The 22460-nt window shown below is 40.2% G+C and overlaps 1 protein-coding gene across 1 annotated transcript in view; it reads left to right on the top strand.

Annotated features, from left to right (window-relative positions):
* LOC309563187 (nucleolar RNA helicase 2-B-like) overlaps positions 1-22460 on the top strand; it is a 35871-nt gene that overhangs the window by 7247 nt on the left and 6164 nt on the right. The window contains exons 3-14 of the mRNA XM_082267523.1: positions 572-775; positions 3439-3600; positions 3708-3783; positions 6396-6574; positions 6874-6991; positions 9988-10173; positions 13726-13871; positions 15004-15153; positions 15680-15841; positions 16809-16928; positions 17123-17196; positions 18034-18193. Coding sequence (XP_082123649.1) covers positions 572-775; positions 3439-3600; positions 3708-3783; positions 6396-6574; positions 6874-6991; positions 9988-10173; positions 13726-13871; positions 15004-15153; positions 15680-15841; positions 16809-16928; positions 17123-17196; positions 18034-18193 — 1737 coding nt within the window. The remainder of the gene's footprint in view (positions 1-571; positions 776-3438; positions 3601-3707; positions 3784-6395; positions 6575-6873; positions 6992-9987; positions 10174-13725; positions 13872-15003; positions 15154-15679; positions 15842-16808; positions 16929-17122; positions 17197-18033; positions 18194-22460) is intronic.

Genomic DNA, 22460 nt, shown 5'->3' with positions numbered 1-22460 from the left:
GATCCCCGCTGAGCCGGGCGGATGACAGCTCTGTCAGAGCGGAGAGGGAGGTGTCTCAGCACCCGCTGCCCTCTATGGGGGATCAGAGGAGAGCGGACCGCTTGTCCGCTCTCATCAGATCCGCTCCGCTCCGATTACTGAACGGATGGAAAAATAGGGTTTCCATCCATCCAGATTTCAGCACAGGATCGGATGCGGATGGCAGCGGGTGTCAGCGGAGGTGTCTCCGCTGACACCCGCTGCCCCATAGAGCTGCATGGAGGATCCGATCAGATCCGCCTAAAAAACTGACAGGCGGATCTGATCGGACTGCCCGTGTGAAAGAGCCCTTACTGCAGAGGTACTGTACACTACAAAGATTGTCATTTATTTTAGTAAAAATATGCTGGGTGTGACATGGATTTTCTTCTTATTTAACATGTATACATAGACATTTCATGAAACATTAGGTCATGAATATTTACGTGAAGTCATGGAAAAGTCATGGAATTTTATTGGTGAAAATGTGTATGAACCCTGTGTAAATATTGTAAGCCTTCAGCTAAATTGTGAATATTTCTCCACATGACAGAAGACACCGAAACTGAAGAAGAAAAAGAAGAAGCTTGCGGAAAATGAGAGTTCTTTTGAAGCAGCTGAGCAGTGTAGTGAGGAGCTGGACAACTCAGAAGCTCCAACACCAAAGAAAGCAAAAAAGAAGAAAAAACAAAAAAAGGATGTGGAAGAATCTGAAACACAGCAAGATGAAGCTGAACCTGAGATCAATGGAGAAAAAGTAATAAATGTTTCCTCTATGTATCAATTTAGTATGTTTTCTTCTCTGATATTCACAGCATCATATCCGATGTTCTGTGCTGTCTCCTCTCTGAGAGTGACATTCAGACTTTGATGCTGAACTCCAGACATGTATAAGAAAAACATAAAATAATGCCGTTATTTAACCTTTAAAGTGTTAAATGCAAACATTTTTCAGTAGCTAAATTTGACTTGGTTTCAGGCTTTACACCTCTATACAGCAGAGCTCAGACATGGAGAGGGAAGAGAACCAGTTGGGCATCCTGGAGTGCACTTGTGCTGACCAAGAGCATAACAGGTGGAGGGAGCAAAGAGATGAGATTATCACTGCTGCTTCTCCTTCATTGTCCAGTAACAGGCAGGGCAAATGAATGATCTTGCTGTGCTGCTTACAGGATAAGTGCAATGTTTGAAAAATGCCCTTAATCTTCTAACTACAGCAAAGTCATATTCTCAGCTGGCTGTGCTGTCTTGCAGGGCTTTGCAAATATCTCAACTGGATTGAAAGAATAAAAATCCTTTGACAGGTAAAATAACTCTATATCTCTATCTCCCAGAGTTCAGGTTTAATACCATTCGTTAGCAGTAATAATTCATATTTAGACAGACAAATTTTTTATATATAGAAAATTTATTCAAAAAGAGAACAATAATGATTACAACCGGATTGGTCTGTTGGTATGGAAAAAACGGGTAACTGAGGGATCTCGTATAGTTGCGTAAAAATGGAAAATGGCAGGTAATAGGTTTCAGAGCACATGTTCCCATTAGAGCTGCACGATCAATCAATAAAAAAATGGCGATCACGATTCAACACCCCCCCCCCCCCCCCCCCCCCCAACAATCTTAATCTGGCATATCCATTATCATCCGCACTCTGCTCACAGCTGTCAGAGAGAAAAATAAAAAATCCTGCAAAGTTTATCACAACATTGCTCAGTGCTGATAGGTAAAGAGAAGCATTGTATCATTATGTTCTTAGATCAAAGGGATGCACATCTGTCTGTAAATGAGGTCAGTTTAACCACTTAAAGACTAAGCCTTTTTCTGCCACTTGTTGCTTACAAGTTGAAAATTAGTATTTTTTGCTATAAAATTACTTAGAACCCCCAAAATGTTGTTTTTTTTTTTTTTTTTTTTAGCAGAGACCCTAGAGAATCATATGGCGTTTGTTGCAATATTTTTTGTCACTGTATTTGGGCAGCGGTTTTTCAAATGCAATTTTTTGGAAAAAAATACACTTCAATTAATTAAAAAAAAAAAAACGAAACAGTAAAGTTAGCCGAATTTTTTTGTATAATATGAAAGCTGATATTACGCCTGAGAATCGTGATCTTTATTTTAAGCAAAAAAATCTTTATTCTCATTTTATCAAGAATCGTGCAGCTCTAGTTCCCATGTATCTTTTAAAAGTCTGGTGTAGAGTATATGAGTCTTGGCCCTGGTCTGGATGTCTCCAGAGACTTTTTAATGGGTGAATATGACAAATCACTTTCTGCATAATTACAGACTTGGTATTACCCATTCATAGATGGCAAGGGGATAAAGGGGAGGGGACATTTTGTTGTATGAATGTTCCTAAAGTGATTCTAAACGCTGAAGGTTTTTTACATTTATGCCTTCTATGCATGAAGGTAAAAAACCTTTAGTATGCAGCTTCCCTCTCCAGCCCCCCAAAATACTTGCCTGAGCCCGATCTCAATTCAGCGACAAACAGCTGCTCTCTGCCTCCTTATTGGCTCTGACACAGCAGTGGGAGTCATTGGCTCCTACTGCTGTCATTCACAGTAGGGGGCTTGGCCAAACCCTGCTTTGTATGTCCTATGGGAGAGACCATGCACAAGTGCCCCCGTAGCAAACGGCTTGCTATGGGGGACCCAAGAAACAGAGGATCGGGGCTGCTCTGTGCAAAACATTGCACAGAGCAGGTAAGTATAACCTGTTTTTATTTATTCCACTTTAATATTCCAGTTTGACTGAAGTGCAATTTTATTTTTTTACTTTCTGAAAGTCGCTTATCACATCCCACATAAGGGAGGAAGTATTTTGGCATAGCAAGTAGTATGCTTGTAGTTTTTAAAAAGTTTGAGTGTGTAAACGTTCATCAAAGTTGCTGTACCTGTTATAGACTGAGAGACTGTTACTCTACGTTTCCAGGTCCAAGGTTTTGACAAGTATAAGTGAAGAGGGTAACACCTTTTGCTACACAGGCAAACCTGGAAATGGGCTTTTTTTCCTGATGGTGAATAGTTGAATTGTTGTACTGACTCTTAGTTTGATAAAACCTTCTCACCAGATTTCCTGAGGATACAAATGCCCCTATACAGTCTGGTTATGAAGGAATAACATTGGTGGTTATTTGTGTTTTTAGCTTTGTTTTCTTAAACATAATGAACATATAAAAACCGAAAAAGCACACAATGGGGGAGATTTACTAAAACTGTTAAAGAATCTGGTGCACCAATCGGCTTCTAACTTCAGCTTGTTCAGTTAAGTTTTGACAACAAAACCTAGAAGCTGATTGGCTGCTATGCACAAGTTTTAGTAAATCTCCCATAATGTCTGCCGCCTTGGCTAGGGATTGCAAGCCGGTCACTCGGAAAAGTATCATTTTGTATAATTCAGTCTTTTTTTCCATACTAGAGTGGCAAAAAAACGAAAGCAAAGAAACATTCAAAGAAAGTAAAGGAAGATGTTGACAATGAAGACAGTGACGTTCCTGCAGCTAAGAAAAGAAAAATTGAGCCTGAAATAAATGGGCTCAATGAGGAATCTAAAACCGAGGAATCTAAAACGGAGGAAGAGGTATGTGAAATGTCTCACAAAACATTGCAGAATATGATATATACTATTTAGTAGAACAAAAAATTAATGCAAGCTTGTTTGTGTTTACTTTTTGTTTTATCTTTCAGGAAATTAACTTGGAGAAAATTGAGGGTGATTTTTCTAAATTTCCTATTTCCAAAGAAACTGTTGCTAATCTACAAGGTAAAAAAATTAATTTGTGATTTCGATTTTCAAATACCATTCACCCTTGATAGTCATTTGCTCATATCTGTTGGTGCGGAAACAGTACACGAGTGCTGTGAAGAAAGTGTAATCTGATGCCCAGTCACCATCTAAGTTCTGTGGACAAGAAGAATATATTTTCCTCAGTCATTCCGGCTCAAGAATTCTTTAAGATTCACCACTTTTGCATGTTTACTTTTTTGCGCTTACTAAGATTGTTCTTGCATTCCTTGAGAAAATTGCAGCCCCTTCTGAATGGCAGCAGTGCTGAGCAAGTGACCCCCTGTGGTTACTATGCAGAAGGGCAGCTACTCAGCACAGCACCTGGAAGATCGCATCATCACTGTAGTAGTTCAGGCTACTACAGTGATTTACAGCTTCCACAGAGGATGATTAGGTATCACATTTGCATACGCTGGCAAAATGGAAGTTTGCAAAATATATCATCTTAGGATGGTAACCTTTTAATGTGAATAATAGAGACTGCTATTGTCCACCCTCCTGGAAATTGTTGTTTGCCTAAGTGTGTTTTTTTTTTTTTTTTTTTTTTTTTAATCTTGATCCACAGTCTTCAATACACTTGAGCTGATTTTACTTAAGGACTAGGAGAATCTTCACACAGTTGTGTAAATATTCAATCCAGTTATCCAATCATGTGCAAATGAAATAAGTAAAAAGGGATTTGCTTTTTACATGACTTGACATTTTTGTTTTTACTTGACTTGACAATGACATGACTTTTTACACTATTTTATCATGTGAAGATTCTCAACTCCTTTGGAGAACCAGCCTCCTCGAGTCACTGCCCAGAATAAGTGCTCAGAACAGAACATTTTCCATGTATGCACTTTTGTTTTAGGACAGGGGCTTAAAGTACTGAATCTTAAAGTGAGTCAAAAAGGAGAAGGTTTTTTTTTTTTTTTTATTGCATTAAGATATAAAAAAAAAAACCTTCTGTGTGCAGCCGCCCCCCTCAGCTAATACTTCCCTGAGCCCCATCTTGATCCAGCAATGCTGCACAAGAGCCTTGGCTGTCTGGGAACTCTCCTCCCTTATTGGCTGAGACAGTAGTATCAAAGTCAGTAAGCCAAAAAGGCTCCATGTCCGAATGGAACCTATACATCTGCTTGTACACTGTCTGTCTTTATTTGATCTTACTTGAAGAATAAAGGAAACACTTTTTGATTTGAAAAATACTACTAACCAGAGTGCGGTCATACTTCCTCTTACTTTGCATGCTTCTGGATTACGGATCCGACCTGCACCAGGTTCCGGACACACACCTGAGCGGCTACACCCTTCTGTTTTCTCCATGTCTGAATGGACACAGAGCAGCATTTCAGATCTGGTGTCCCCGTAGCGAGCTGCTTTCTTTTTTTTATTTTTATTTTCTCTAGAGAAATACCAATTTAATGTTTCTATCCACTGCCAGATCACAGCCAAGCACTGCAGGGAGGATAAGCTGGTCAGCCCAGTAGTTCCCCCTTGACCTCCTTTGCGCTGTGGCTTTCAGGCTTGAGTTCAGTCTGTTTGCTAATCCTGTAAGCTTATCCATTTAATCAGTGTTATTTTATCTCATGACCTTGGTATGAGTTAGTATGCTGTCAAGGGAAGGAAGTTTTACATTCAGGTTTGCGTAAGTTTGTGCAGAGCAAAAACTATCAGTCATTGTAACAACAGAAATGTATGTTTTCTTCTGTTTTTCTGCCATGCAAAGTCCAGTTATGGAAGCCTCATAACACTTTTTTGACACACAAATATTTATTACTCCTATAACTACTCTAGGTCTAATTATTTCATAAAGCTGAGATTTTTTGTTAATATTGCTTTTGTATTGCAAATTTGACATCCATATAAAAGCTGTTCCCAGAGTAAGGACAGCCTATTTTGTTTGCTTAAAGAGGCTGTAAAGGCTAAAGGTTTTTTTTTTTGTTTTTTTAAACATGCATGCAGGTAAAAAAACCATTAATATGCTGCTCTCTCCCCCCACCCCCCTAATACTTACCCAAAGCCCATCCAGCGATCGCGATCCAGCAATTTGCCCAAGAGCGGCTGCTGTTCCAGGTCTCTGCTTCCTCATTGTTTGAGACCTACTGCTGTCAATCGCAGCCAGTAAAGAGGGAGCGGGGCCAAGCCCTCTTCTGTGTGTCTTATGGAGGGGGGGGAGAAGTTGAGGAGGATTTTTTGTTATGCCCCTAAATTCTACTCTAAAACAGGAAGACATTGGATAAAATATAGCAATGTTCAGAGGCTTAAAAAAAAACAAAAAACAGCCTGATCTCCTCTTCTCGGGTCTGCTCTGTGCAAAATCCTTGCACAGTGCTGGTAAGTGTAACATGTATGTTTTTAATGAAAGGGAAAAAAAAAAAATTGAGCCTTTAGTAACCCATTTAATCCTCCACGGCATGCCAGAAATATGACTGGAGGAACAACTATCACAGCCTTGATGTTTTGTTTTTCTCTGAGCCGAATAATAAAGTGAAAATGTTGGCCCTGTCTTACCATAATAAAAGCAATAATTCTGATGTTCGGGCTGTTTTTTAGTAACTTTAATTTTAATGGTATTTTTTTTTTTTTTTTCTATTTTCTAGCCAAAGGAGTCGCTTACCTGTTCCCCATACAAACTAAAACCTTCCACACTGCCTACAGTGGGAAAGATGTTGTTGTCCAGGCTCGTACTGGTACTGGAAAAACCTTCTCATTTGCCATTCCTTTAATTGAGAAGCTAAACCAAGAAAAGGAGCCACTGGCACAAGGACGCCCACCGAGGGTATGAAATTTGCTTTTATTTTTTAATAGTAATCGAGTAAGGAATGTTTGCCCTGTGTCATGTTAGTAGTAAAAGGACAAATCCTGATTATTGGTGTTTGGATGCTGTAAGTTCTGGACTTAGCATTTTTTTAATCTATATTCTCACTATACCTGTTTGGAGGTTTACACTAAAAAGATATTACTTGGGTGTGGTCTAATTGGGGCATTTTTTAGGAAGATGTTTGGCTGCTGTTGCGTCGTCGTCCTTATTTCTGTGTTATGTATACTGAAGTGGTTTTTCACATCCTTCTTACTTAGGTGCTGATCCTAACTCCTACTAGAGAGCTGGCGATTCAGATTATGAATGAAATTCGCAGCATATCTAAAAAGCTAAAGACCTGTTGCTTCTATGGTGGAAGTCCATATCAACAGCAATGTGAGTATTTACCTTTTTGACATTTCAACACCCCTGGAGTGCCACCAGTGACTGTAGCTGTGCTTGTATGCATCTATTCCCACCATCTTATTTAATTACTTCCTTGCAAATGGTTTTATAGAGGTAACGAGAGCAGACAATTCTTTTCAAAAACCTTATTCCCTTAAGATTGTTAAAGCAGAGTTCCACTCATTTTTATTAAGTCAGCAGCTACAAAAAGTGTAGCTGCTGACTTTAAACACACACTGACCTGTCCCACGATCCAGCGATGTGGCTGCTGGAAGCCTTGCTCCTCTCTCTCCTCTCCCTGGCACCGGCATCACAAGTGTGGGCACCTGGCTGTGACAGCTTGCGGCTTCATAGCTGGGTGTGCAAGTCGCACTGCGCCTCCTCAGTGGCTGGGCAATCTTCTGGGGCCTGCGACCTGTACCAGAAGATTGCAGAGAGGGAGCGGGAAGAGTAGAACTTCCGATCGGTTTGCCTAGGCAACTCAAGTCGGAGCTGGGCTACCTGTCAAAATTAGGCCGCCCCCCACCCCCACCCAAAAAAAAAAAATTACATGCCAAATGTGGCATGTAAGGGGGTGAGGAGTGCTTAAAGCGGAAGTTCCACTTTTGGGTGGAACTTCACTTTGAGCATGCTTTAGGCTTTTTATACACCTGGAAAATCCTCCCATGTGTAGACTTCCAAAAACCTGCAACTGGCTACCTGCCATCCTGGATGTCATGTGGGCAGACTCCGAGCTGTTACTCAAGTGACATTTTATAGTATTCCCGTTCGCTGCTTCCCAGTCAACTAGGTTATGAAGCTAGGACCTTGGCCATCACAGACCATATTTAAAAATGCTCCCAGAGGAGGAGACTGTGATGTGGCAGATGGGAGGGGGCTGTGCTAGGGAACTAACATTTGCAGGACAGTGAAAAAACTTTAACGGAAAGGAGAAAAAAATTGAATTTTTTTTTTTTCTGTTTGTATGCTCTGTTCACATCAACACGTTCCTGCAATACGCAAAAAAGTGCATTGTGCTTGCAATGTCATTTGATAGTGGCACGCCAAATGTATGAAGTAGACAAGCCTTATGCCGTGTGTGACAAACGTGGCAAAAAGCGTGCTAACCGAAACACGGCAAAAAGCTGCTTAAGCTACTTTTGAGTATAGAGCTTCCCATTGAAATCAATGGGTTGCCCTATCCGTGTCACACAAAAAATGTGCAAAAAAGAAAGTGGTTTCGAATAACTAGGTGTGAATGTGCCTTGGCTGCATTTTCTTGAGCTGGTGACTGGGGTCTAATTAAGTCTTTTTAATACTGTAAAAGGTCCACTGGGATTGATACACCATTCTAACCTTTTGTTACAGTATCTCACAAGTACACCTCCTCACATTTTTGTAAATATTTTATTATGTCTCTTTATGTGACAGCCCTGAAGAAATCATGCTTTGCTACAATGTAAAATAGTGAGTGTACAGCTTGTATAACAGTGTAAACTTGCTGTCCCCTCAAAATAACCCAACACGCCATTAATGTCTAAACCGCTGGCAACAAAAGTGAGTACACCCCTAAGTGAAAATGTCCAAATTGGGCCCAATTAGCCATTTTCCCTCCCTGGTGTCATGTGATTCGTTAGTGTTACATGGTCTTAGGTGCGAATGGGGAGCAGGTGTATTAAATTTGGTGTTATCGCTCTCACTCATACTTGTCACTTGAAGTTCAACACGGCACCTCATGGCAAAGAACTGAGGATCTGAAAACAAGAATTGTTGCTCTACATAAAGATGACCTAGGCTATAAGAAGATTGCCAAGACCCTGAAACTGAGCTTCAGCATGGTGGCCAAGACCATACAGCGGTTTAACTGGACAGGTTCCACTCGGAACAGGCCTCGCCATGTTCCATTAAAGAAGTTGAGTGCACATGCTCAGCGTCATATCCAGTGGTTGTCTTTGGCAAATAGACATATAAGTAATGTTAGCATTGCTGCAGAGGTTGAAGGAGAGGGGGGGTCAGCCTGTCAGTGCACAGACCATACGCTGCACACTGCATCAAATTGGTCTGCATGGCTGTCATCCCAGAAGGAAGCCACTTCTAAAAATGATGCACTAGAAAGCCCGCAAACAGTTTGCTGTAGACAAGCAGACTAAGGACAGGGGTTACTGGAACCATGTCCTGTGGTCTGATGAGACCAAGATAAACTTATTTGGTTCAGATGGTGTCAAGCGTGTGTGGCAGCAACCGGGTGAGGAGTACAAAGATAAGTGTGTCTTGCCTACAGTCAAGCATGGTGGTGAGAGTGTCATGGTCTGGGGCTGCATGAGTGCTGCCAGCACTGGGGAGCTACAGTTCATTGAGGGAACCATGAATGCCAGCATTTACTGACACATACTATATCCGAGCATGATCCCCCCTCCCTTCGGAGACTGGGCCGCAGGGCAGTATTCCAACATAACGACCCCAAACACACCGCCAAGACGACCACTGCCTTGCTAAAGAAGCTGACCAAGCATGTCTCCAGACCTAAACCCTTTTGAGCATCTGTGGGGCATCCTCTAATGGAAGGTGGAGGAGCGCAAGGTCTCTAACATCCACTAGCTCTGTCATGTCATCATGGAGGAGTAGAAGAGGACTCCAGTAGCAACCTGTGAAGCTCTGGTGAACTCCATGCCCAAGAGTTAAGGCAGTGCTGGAAAATAATTGTGGCCACACACAATATTGATGCTTTGGGCCCCATTTGGACATTTTCACTTAAGGGTGTACTCACTTTTGTTGCCAGTGGTTTAGACATATTAATAGCTGTGTGTTGAGTTCTATTTTGAGGGGACAGCAAATTTACAATGTTATACAAGCTGTATACCAATGTATAATAAAGTATCACACTATTTTATGACAATAGTGATGTTTTTTTTTTTTTTTTTGGATTAAATAGGCGCACAATATAGGACATTAATGGTAAGTGCTGGTTTGTATATTACTAATGTACCTCTCTTCCCTGTCTTTAACAGTACTTTCTATAAGAACGGGAATTGACATACTCGTTGGGACACCTGGTCGCATACGGGACCTAATCCAGAATTATAAATTAAACCTCACTGCACTAAAACATGTGGTGCTAGACGAGGTGGATATGATGTTAGAGATGGGGTTTGCTGAACAGGTGGAAGAAATTTTATCTGTCCGTTACTCATCTGGTAAGTGTCAAACAGATTATGGATGTAAAAAAAGGAAACTTTTCCAGAACGCTTACTTGCCTGTTTTACTATTTCAATAACTATGTACCTGTTACCCGGCCAGTTTTAATTTTGATGTTTTAGTCTTAGAACTAAAATGGCGTTTGAGTCCCATTTTAGTCTTCTGCAAGGGTCTTTGTTTTAGTCGTATTTAGTTGACTAAATCTCCAGTACATTTTAGTCTACTAAAATCTAATGTGTTTAGTTAAATAATGCATTATTTAAGCATTTCTCTAGAATTTCAAAGCTTTATACACTTCTAGAGTAAAAAAACAAAACAAAACACCTAATGTTATTTATGGCTTGAACAAACTACACAGACACACACATATAGCCGTTTATATAATGCCTTTACTCTGTAAAACCAAGTTTAGTTACAAAAATATTGCTTTTTGAGTCACAGCTTCATTCTTTGCTAATAGTGCATGCTACTTTTCAGTTGAGAACAAGTAGCCCAAAGCCCACCCACACACTGCATAGTCAATTAAATCACTGTGTAAACAAATGCTTGCACAAGTGGGGCATGCCAAAGAGGAAGATCCTAAGCGTTCTAACAGACAATAGGAGTAATATGGTGGCAGAATTTAAACAAACCAGCAGGGATTTGGGATGAATCTTGTGAAAGTCAAAATTGTCATAACAGTGGCGAAAATAATTTGATCCCCTGCAGATTTTGTAAGTTTGCCCACTTCAAATAAATGAAGGGTCTATAATTGTGTATTTTAACCACTTGCCTACCGGGCACTTTCACCCCCTTCCTATCCAGGCCAATTTTCAGCTTTGAGTGCTCTCACGCTTTGAATGGCAATTGCGCTGTCCTGCTACACTGTACCCATATGAAATTTTTATCATTTTTTTTTTCACACAAATGGAGCTTTCTTTTGGTGGTATTTAATTATCTCTGGGTTTTTTATTTCTTACAAAAAAAAGACAGAAAATTTTGAAAAAAAAAAACGTTTTTCTTATTTTCTGCGAGTAAACTTTGAAAATAAATACATTTTTCTCCTTCACTGATGTGCGCTGATGAGGCTGCACTTATGGGTACTGATGAGGTGGAACTTATGGGCACTGATGAGCACTGATGGGCAGCACCATCAGTGCCCATAGTGCTGCCAGTCAGTGCTCATCAGTGCCTAGATGGGCAGGCACTGATTGTGGGAACTTAGTGTATTTTATTTACCTTGTGTAATCAGGGCACTGGTGATCAGTGCCCTGATTACGTTCCTCTGTGTCCCTGAACGGCTGATCGGCTCTGCTCCTTCCTCACATGCAGTCTCTGTGTGAGGAAGGAGAGCTGGCGATGAGAGATGATCTCATATGTTTACATATGAGATCATCTCTCATCGCATGGTCCGATCACGTGGTAAATGGCTGTTGTGATTGGCCATTCACCACGATCTGTAATTGGCTGTGTCCAAGGGACATGGCCGACACAGATTTTCCCCCATGAGCGCTCGTGGGAGCGCGCGGGGAGCCTGTCTCTGGGAGGCCGTATAAAGACGGCCTCCCGGAAATTGGAGTCCGCGCTGTAGCCGTACTTTGGCTATAGTGCGGACCGGAAGCAGTTAACCACTTGCGGACCTTCTGAGCCAGTGTCATTGTGCATGGGCACTATTATTTTTAGCACTGATCACTGTATTCGTGCCAGTGTCCTGTCTGCTGCAATATTGCAATCCCACTAGAAGTCGCTGATTGCTGCCATTACTACTATAAAAAATAAATAATATCCCATAATTTATAGACTCAATAACTTTTGCGCAAACCAGTCAATGTACGCTAAATATGTAGCAGAATAAATATTGGCCTAAATTTGAAGACCTTTTTAGATTTTTTTTTTTTCTTTCATAATTTAAGTTTCTAGCGCAAAAAAACAAAACAAAAACGCAGCAGTGATCAAATACCACCAAAAGAAAGCTGTATTTGTGGCGGGAGAAAGAAAAAACTGTTTGGGTACAGCATCGCACGATCGCTCAATTGTCAATTGAAAATAACACATGGCCTCTCAGGGAATGGGGTAAATCTTCTGGAGGGCAAGTGGTGGAAAAAACAATGATACAAATGTTATAAATTAAGTTGCCGTTCAGTGAGTAAAACAAGTATTTGATCCCCTACCAACCAACAATAATTCTGGCTCCCACAGACTGGCTTCAGTATGTGCTCATGTGGTACACAGTTTAGTCAATTTAAAGAAGGTGCTCCTAACGACAACTCTTTGTGTATAAGACACCTGTCCACAGAATCTTTCTTCCCATGGGCAAGACCAAAAAGCTGTCGAACATCAGGAACAAGATTGTAGACCTGCACAAGGCCGGAATGGGCTACAAGATAATCAGCAAGATGCTTGGTGAGAAAGAGACAACTGTTGGAGTGAATATTTGAAAATGGAAGAAATGCAAAATAACCATCAATCGCCCTCAGTCTGGAGCTCCATGCAAGATTTCCCCTCATTGGGTATAGATCATGAGGAAAGTGAGGGGTCATTCCAGAACTACATGGGAGGAGCTTGTGAATGATTTCAAGGCAGTTGGGGCCACAGCCGCCAAACAAACCATTGGCAACACAATACACCGCATCTGATTGAAATCCCGCAGTGGCCGCAAGGTCCCCCTCAAGAAGGCACATGTACAGGCCCGTCTGAAGTTTGCTAATAAACATCTACATGATTCGAAGACGGATTAGAAGATCAGATGAGACCAAAATTGAGCTCTTTGGCATTAACTCGACTCGCCGTGTTTGGAGGAAGAAAAATGCTGACTATGACCCTAAGAACACTAATCCTACAGTCAAACACGTAGGAGGAAACATTATGCTTTGGGGCTGTTTCTCTGCTAAAGGTACAGGCTGACTTGGCCACGTTGAGGGGCCAAGGGACGGGCCATGTATTGTAAAAATCTTGGATGAGAACCTTCTTCCCTCAGCCAGAACACTGAAGATGGGTCAGCATAATGACCCAAAACAAAGGAGTGGCTCGCGAAGCAGCACTTTTAAGGTCATGGAGTGGCCTAGCCAGTCTCCAGACATTAATCCTATAGAAAATTTATGGAGAGAGCTGAAACTTCAAGTTGCCTAGTGACAGCCAGGAAATCTTAAGGATTTGGAGAAGATCTGTAAAGAGTGGACCAAAATCCCTCCTGAGATGTGTGCAAACCTGGTCACCGACTACAAGAAACCTCTTACCTCTGCTTGCCAACAAGGTTTTTCTCCAGCAAGTGCTAAGTCATGTTTTGCTTTGTGATCAAATACTTATTTTACTCGCTGAACTGCATCTCAATTTACAACATTTGTTTGTATCGTGTGTTTTCTCTAGTTTTTTCTGTTGACATTATGTCTCTATCATTTGAAATACACCTATGATAAAAAGTATAGACCCTTCATTTATTAAGTTGGCAAACCTACAAAATCTGCAGGGGATCAAAAACATTTTCCCCACTGTAGCTTAATCTGTTTATTCCAACCACAACGTTAAATTAGTTTTAGAAATGTGATTGCAAAGTTTTCTCTTCTGTCTTGCAGATCCTGAACAGAATCCACAGACTCTTCTATTCTCTGCAACATGCCCAGAATGGATGTACAATGTTGCAAAAAAATACATGAAAAAGGAGTACTCAAAAATTGACCTTGTTGGACACCGTAGTCAGAGGGCTGCCATCACTGTTGAGGTTAGTAGAACATTGTTTAATGATATCTATTCTGAGAATGGTTATGATTTCTGGTAACGCATAGATGTGCTTTTCTGTCTGCATGACTGAATACTGAGTCTTTTTTTTTTTTTTTTATTGAGATACAAAGGAGGAAATACAATCACAATATTTCCTAGGGGCTGATTAGGGTTTGCCTTCTTGCAAATGGGGGGGAAAGGAAAGAGTGGAAGGAGCGAGAACAAGGGGGAAAATAAAGAGCAAGAGAGAGTGTTTCCCTAGACTCGAGGGCAGAAGAGGAGATAAATTAGGAATACCCAAACTGGTCAGGTGCAGAGTTGGAAGAGCGTAAGACCACCATGGGGCTCCACACCTTGAGGAACTCGGTCATGGAGGATACCGGTCATCCTTTCATTGACCAGGGCTGTTCAATTTAGAAGTATGCCAAAGAAAACAAACAATACAGGGATCACAAAACATACAATGCAATAGTCTTCAGAAAACATGGGGCTGTAAAACAGAGATCAATAAAAGCGGAAGAATCAGACGACATGTTTTTAAACAGGTCTCGATTTTACAACTATCTTCTAATTCGGATGGAACGCTGAGTCCCTTTTTAATTTCCTCTTGCATGTAATGCTGGGTTCTCATCAGATAATATACTCAACTGCCCAGCATGTTCAGCATTGTCCTGCTGTGATCCACTGCCATGGGCCAGTTCCTGCACCACCATATTTCCTTCATTTGTCATTAGGAGCTGGCTATCTCTTCTGGGTTCTTGCAGTCAGCCCCAAATGATGCTCTGCCAGGACCTCTGTCTGGCCACTATGTGTCCCTGGATCAGTGTCCTGGGGTATGTGGTATTCCAGGAGAGTGCATGAGCAGGACATGCCCTTTTCACCTAGGCAACAGTTTAGGCAGACAGGAGTAAAAAAACAAAAAGGCTTTTGGATATTGCTGGTGGGTTTGGGGACTGCTTTTAATTGTGCATTGCAAAAAAAAAAACTAGCTCCAGCAAAAATAAAAAATGAGGATGCCTCTCATAAAAGTCCTGTTATCTTATTAAAACTGAGAGCGTCTTTGGTGTACCCGGTGAAATGGATAGCTGGGACTAACTGAAATAATACTTTTTTTTTTTTTTTTTTTCTTGCAGCATTTGGCCATTGAGTGTAACCGATTCCAGAAGGCAGCTGTCCTTGGTGACGTTGTCCAAGTTTATAGTGGAAGTCATGGGAGAACCATCGTTTTTTGTGACTCTAAACTAGAAGCTCATGAGTTATCAACCAACTGCTCATTGAAACAGGTCTGTATTCTTTTCACATTTTATTTTTTACAACAGGAATTTTTTGTGTCCCATAAACACCTTTATCTAAGTGGGAGGTGGGAATGCAAACTTTTAACATTTAATAGGTGTGAGTTTCAAGGATTTTTCCAAGGGCTCTCTGTTTCTATAAACATGGCATATAATGATTATGCATATATCTTGGGGGGGGGGGGGGGAGGCTATAGAATACAACATACCTAAAGATGAATTCCAGGTATGACTGTTTTTACATTGGAGGTATGGAGGTTCAGGTGGAACTCGATCTTAGAAACAGCTACTATACTATGATCTCCACTAGCTTTGGCATGAGACTCTAAAGCCTGTGGAGTCCAGTGCCTGTTACAGTGATTTTCAGAGGAATCCCACAGATATGGTTACACACACACACTTACATTGGTCCAAGCTGGACCAGTGTAATGATGTACAAACATCTATACCACAAATTTCGCTTTAAAAAAAAATCAGTAAAGTGTTTTAACCAATTTCAAACTATATTTTTTTGCAGTCTGCCAAAGCTCTACATGGTGATCTTCAGCAAAAGGAGCGTGAAGTCATCTTGAAAGGTTTTAGAAATGGATCATTTGAAATTCTTATTGCAACAAATGTTGCTGCTCGAGGTCTAGACATTCCAGAAGTTGATCTAGTTGTGTTATATTCTGCACCAAGGGTAAGACTTTGTATGTTTTTTATTTAGATCTCAGTACATCGCACTTAGTTATTTCCTATAATTTTAGATCACATATTCTAGTTCAAAATTATCCCTTCTATTAGTGCAACATATGTGCTATTCATCAAACAAAATATTTTCCAACTTTTGTTTTTAAAGTGCTTTTGTGCATTAAACTGTTTTCAATACTCAAATGATCAAAAATCCATTGTTTATGTTCTACTTGATTAGTCTGGAAAAAAAAAAAAAACCTTTTAAATCCTCTTCAATGTTTTTCTTAAATGAATTCCAAAAAGCCGAAGCATAAATGATATTGCTAAATGTCCAAATCCTTTCCACTTCTGTCTGTATACAATCCAAATGGGTGCTATTCCTTAATGAAAGTGCTGCTTGCATAAAATATTCCTTCTCTGTTTCTAATCCTTGTCTGTGCATCACCACCGCACTAGAGAACTCGCCAGATAAGCATAACCCCTCTGTGAAGAGTAAGTTCTTGAAGCGTTTTGTCTCCAGTGGGTAATAGATCCAGGACTGCCACTTATCCACTCCAAGATTCCGTTGTCAGAAAATAGTGTAAAACCCTTTTTATTTAAAATATAACTCACAAGCCATCATAAAATATGCTCACATGTTACATTGCATTCCCCTTGCACCTGGGTTACAAGGCTCTCTTATATTACCGGCTGGCTCCACTACCTATGTTGTGAGCCTGGTCCGTTTAAAGTATCTCACCACCTCCAGGTGCCGGTTCATGCTCCAAACAATTTAGCTTTCTGTACCCCTACCCCTCTTTGTATGCTTTACTTTATTCATATTGGGTTCTCTTCAGCTACCTGGTTTGTAAATCTAATATTCCTAAACCATTATCACTGTGCTATTTTAATTGGTTTACCTGGAATGCTGATTGCATAACTGTTTATGTAACTTGTAGATATTAGGGCTATAACTTGTCATGTCCTGTCTATAGGAAGCGGATTCATACGTCCATCGTTCAGGACGTACGGGTAGAGCTGGGCGCACAGGAATTTGTATTTCTCTTTATGAACCCAGAGACAGACATTACCTTCAAATTGTGGAGAGGAGTACGGTATGTAAATCTAAAAAAAAAAAAAAAAAAAAAAAAAAAAAAAAAAAAAAAAAAAGGGGCACCAATGTTTGAGCTTTGTGTATTTTTATATTAAAGGGACTTGGATGGGAGTGTTGTGTTATCATCCTCTCCAAGCTTATTGTAGTACTCTTGTGTCTTGCAAAAATCTCATGATTCTGTTTGCTTTCTCCTAGGGTATCAAGTTCAAGCGGGTTGGTATCCCATCCATAATGAATGTTGCAGAGTCCTCCAGTGCTGATGCAATAAAGTAATTTTTTTTATTTTTTTTCTTAAATCTTTATTGCAGGTGCATTATTGCCAAGCATGAATTGTAACGATATGGCTTGTAGTTGGTTACTAATACATTTATAAAACAAAGTGTAGAGGTTTAGCAGAGCAGGATAATAGTTTTTGTTTTCGTATGCAGTTAAATATCTGTTACAATCGGCCACGTAAAACTTATGAAACTAGGTGCTGAGGCTGCTTGCTCCGGCCTTACTTCTCCTGTGGCTTGGTTAGTGAGGGTGCCATTAGTGATGGAGTCAACAAAAAGGAACCTGGGGAAGTACGGTAGTCAGAGCCAAGGACTACGAGAGGTGGTTGCTGTTTTCTTCATCAGAGCACAAGGGGGGCATGTGTTCTACAACATTTTGGTATGTAGTAGGTTGTATCGGAAGACAGCAACTATCACTTAGAATTTTCTGCCTGCACAGCCACATGATTCGTTCAGAGATTTATGAATTAATAAATTACGTCATGTCTGCCACCGTGGCGGATGGACTTGTATTTTTAAATGGAACGCACTTGTATTCAGTTGCAACTGAAAGCCCGTACCTTGGTACAGACATAGAGCTAGGGGAAGTTTTTGCTGGAATCTGTGCATTGCAGCCTCGATCCGCTGATCGTGGTTGCACTGCTTTGCAGGCTCATTTGTAAAAAATAAATACTTTTTTTTTTCCTGCAAATATATGTGCATTTAATATTTTTCATGCAAAAGGTGAATTTTTAGCCTTTTAAACATTAGTGACATGGTAAAATGTCTGCAGGTTTGGAAGGGGCACATAATGTGTGACCATTTACTGATGCTGATCTGATCTTTTTACAGGTCACTGGAGTCCATCCCAGCTGATGTCATTGAACATTTTAAAGTATATGCAGAAGAACTTATTGAAAAGAAGGGAGCATTGACTGCGCTTGCAGCAGCTTTAGCACATATTTCTGGAGCTTCCTCCTTGAAACAACGATCACTTCTGAATATGGAATCTGTAAGAACACTTTTAAAACCTATTTTAAGAATCGGAATATCGAGCATGCAGCAATGGCGGGGAAACCAGTTGGTTACGGGGCTGAGTCAATAATGCAATATCTGTAGTTTGTAATCTTGCTACTGTAAAATGTAGACTGATAGCCTAAACCTGAACTCAACTGGAGACAAAATTAGTTGGTGGGGTCGCCGTTGCTAGTGTAACATTTTCTTAAGCCTGGACTTCAAATTTAACTGCTTGCCAACCCGCCGCTGGACATTTACTGCGGCACATACCTGTATGTCGCAGGTCTGCTTGCAGATAGGGGCGCACATCTGGAAGCTTGTGCTGCCGTTTGCTGCAGCACAAGCCGATCAGCAAGTCCCGGCCATATTGGCACCCACTGATTGATTGGGTAAGTGAATGACAGAAGAGAGCCCTGTTGGTAAGCAACACAGGGCTCTTTACAGACAGAAGCGATGTGCCGTTTTTTTTTTTTTCCCCTGCACATCTGGGAGTAAAAACCATCACGTTGCTTAGTAAAAACAGCACACAGTATACACACATTAACACTTGTTAGACACACAGTTAGCCCTTTGATCGCCCTAGATGTTAACCCCTTCCCAGCCAGTGTCGTTATTACAGTGACAATGTATATTATAAGCACTGATCCTTGTATTAGTGTCACTGGAGATGTCATTGGCAGCCAGTTCCTAGAAAGTGTCAGTTCATATCAGATTGCTCGCTGCTCTATCACAGTCCCAACATAAGTCGCTGATCACCACCATTAGTAGTATAAAATAAAAAAACAGTATCAATACCATAATTTTAGGCAAACCAATCAACATACGTTTATTGGGATTTTCTTTTTTTACCATATCTGTAGCAGAATACATTTTGGCCTAAATTTAAGAAGATTGGATATGTTTTATAGCAGAAAGTAGAAAATATATTTATTTTTTCAAAATTGTCTTTTTTTTGTTTATATTGCAAAAAGTAAACCCAGTGGTGATCAAATGCCACTAAAAGAAAGCTCTATTTGTGCGAAAAAAAAAATGTTTTGTTTGGGTACAGCTTTGCATGGCCGAGCAATTACCAGTTAAAGTAGCGCAGTGCCAAAAAAATGGTCTGGTCATGAAGGGGGTAAAGTCTTCAGGAGCTAAAATGGTTAAGATTGGTAATTTAGAATTTTGCATTTAAAAAAATAATCGGAGGCTCTAAAGTATTTGATTAGTTTATAAATTATTTAAAATCATTTGTTGGAAACGTAACGTATGTTTAAGTAATAAACTGCATGACCAAGTGGTTGAAACCAGGACCGTGTACAAAGCAATAGGAGCCTATCACAAACTTTCCTTTTTAATAAAGGTCATCTACCACAGGGGCTTGACAGTAGATTGTGAGATTTAAAAGATTTAGGAACTTTGTTAAATTTATACCTTAACATTTTGTGGTCTCTGGTGAAAAGGAGACCACAGTCCTCTTCAGCAGGAAAAAGTAATAAGGATCTAGTTTGTGTCGTATGTCCAGCACAGGATGGAGTCTATAAAAGGACTTTCTCTAGTAAAGATAACCATTTTCTATCCTTTTACAAGTTACAATTGTCATAAAAAATAATAGTATAGTACAGGTATGCATCATGGAGTCAGTACAATATATCTGTTAACAATAAACTACCAGAGTTATTTTAAAGAAACAGTGGATTTCTTTAGAGATTCATACTTCTCCATCCAAATACTCCTCCCAAGTTTTACTGAAAGCCTGAAATGGCTAGCAATCCTTCATATGTGTAGTTTTGGTGTGTCAAGTTTATTACCTCAGAGAGGTTTGGGGCTCAGAGTGATTTCCATTGTCTAAGGATCACAGACCGTGCCGTTTAGTAGTTTGTGGGTGATAACAGTTTTACTTTTTGTTACGCTTGATCAGGGGTCTCAAACTGGTGACCCTACAGTTGATGAAGAAATACAATTCCCAAGAGGCATTGCAAGGCTGAAAGTTACAAGCATGACTCCCAACAGGCAGAGGCATGACGGGACTTATAGTTCCGCAACAGCCGGAGGGCCACCAGTTTGAGACCCCTGCTCTTGATAGATGTATCCCAACAACATTTGACTATAGGTGCAGTTTACGTTCTGCATGTGTATGATATGCTTGGTAACAGGTGTTAAAATTGAGGGTTTCTACAAAAATAAAATTTGAGGGTTTCTTTCCTAAAACCTAGGCGGTATGACATTTATGACAAAATGTGGAAACTTAATGTCTTGAAGTTTGAGTGGTAATTTCTTTATCCGGACAGAACCTAGGATGAAAAATTATTGCATTATTACATTTTTCCACTTGGTAACCCTATGAACCACTTGAAACCTTTGGACGTATAAGGCATGTCTTCAAAACCTCATCTAAGTACTTTGCACAACCTTGTACACCTAGGGTTTCCTCTGCCACTGTTTCCTCTACATGATGTAATTGCTGGGGCCAGTTGTCAGTTGCAGAAACCCAAAAGGCTAAGAATGACAAATTCTAGAGCAGCCTTTTTCAACCTTTAGGTTTCTTTAGGGGTGCCATGGCAAAATGCCTAAAAATTGCCTAAAAATTGCCCAAAAATTGTATACAAACCAATAGGTGTGGAGTAAGTCTGTCTTTTAGTTATGAAAAGCCACAAGTTTTATTTTGTTTTTATTGTGCACCATTACAATTTTCCAGCCCTAGGCATCCTAACAACCAATGACGTCATCAGTTAATAGGGAGGATTTGCACAGCATTCTTGTTTGACCCCAACACCCCTCTCTGCCAACACTGGGTCACATTAGCTGAGTGAGGGAGATGAGAAACATTGGAATACTAGTCAGTAGTAGTGTGCAAGGACTGTTTTCTTTGGAAGAATAAATCCCCTCTAATGTTGGGTTTCCTACATGTGTGGATGTTGCTGTTATGTAAAACTATTAGTTTTATTTTTACATTTAAGAATGGGGTGCCCCGAGATTTTTTCAGAATTTTAAAGGGTGCCTTGACTAAAAAAAAGGTTGAAAAGCACTGATCTGGAGAACTGAGGTCCCTGATCTTCAAGGGTACGTAAGACTGCCCATTTAAACATTTTGGTCTCCCCTAAAGAACACTTTAGAATTCTTGGTAAAGAATTTTTACAGAGAATTTACTTCACCTGGCCAGATTGGCAGGGATATATTCATCTTGTTCCGCAGAATGCTGGAGATGTTTCTATTCACATGCTAACGTTGACCGCATTTTTTTGGCGTTTGTCCATTTAGTTCATGGTTTCTGGATAGAAGTCACAAAATGTATTGGTCACCCCCCCCCCCCCCCCAAACACACATGGAACCTTACTCAACACACTATTGTTCTATGCCCGCAAGGCTATTATTTTATATTGGAAAAAACTGATGCCTCTGTTGTGCCCTTCTGGAAGGCCTAGTTAATTACACAATCCTTTTTTTTTTTTTTAAGGCCACTTACCTGTTCAAAATAACATAATGGCAAAAGTTCTTGTAGTAATTTTGGGCGACAGGCATCCCGCGATTCTGTTTGCGATTGTTTGCCCGATTTTACTGTAATTCATCGAGCGACAATTGCTGCAAAATTGCGCCACATTTGAGGTGTCATTGAAAGTGACGGGAATCACATGGGCGTCCCGTGATTTGCTGTGTTTTGGGATTGTGGCGATTCTGCCCGCGATTCGAGATGCCAACTGTTTTTTGTAGAACCACTGAGCCAAGGAGAGACTACATATTTACTACTTTTTCCTTTTTGTTCTGTTTAATGCTTGCACTATTGAAGGTATTTAAACTCTCACGTTAATGGAGCCGACTAGCCGGGGTGGGGAAAGGGGTCTTTCTTTTCTTTTTCTTTTTTTCTTTTCTTTCTTTCTTTCTTTCTTGCTTTCTAAGCTAGGTCAGTCTGGGCCCTGCATGGCCTTTATTTTATGTGAACGCTTTTGTACTTTATGCCTTTTTTTTTTTTTTTTTTTCTTTTTATAAAACATTTTGCTCAGTTTGGGATGGATATTGATTTTCTGTGTATATTTAGTATACATGTTGGTAAATAAAAAGTGACCATTTATATGTGGAGATAAAGATACATGTTTACTTGCCAGCACATTTTTGGCAGACAAGCTTGATAATTATTGTGTAGGTGTAGTTCCTATTGATACTGGGGGAACACTTTTGTGTAGTATTGTGAATATTCTTGAATTTGTGCCAAATGAATATCAAATTTAGGGCTACCACTAAATAATCCTAAACCTGATCCCACCCTCCTAACACCTATACTAATT

Source organism: Pelophylax lessonae, assembly GCF_965119305.1.
Source record: "Pelophylax lessonae genome assembly, chromosome: 9".
Lineage (NCBI taxonomy): Eukaryota > Metazoa > Chordata > Amphibia > Anura > Ranidae > Pelophylax > Pelophylax lessonae.
This window is presented reverse-complemented; position numbering and strand designations above follow the sequence as displayed.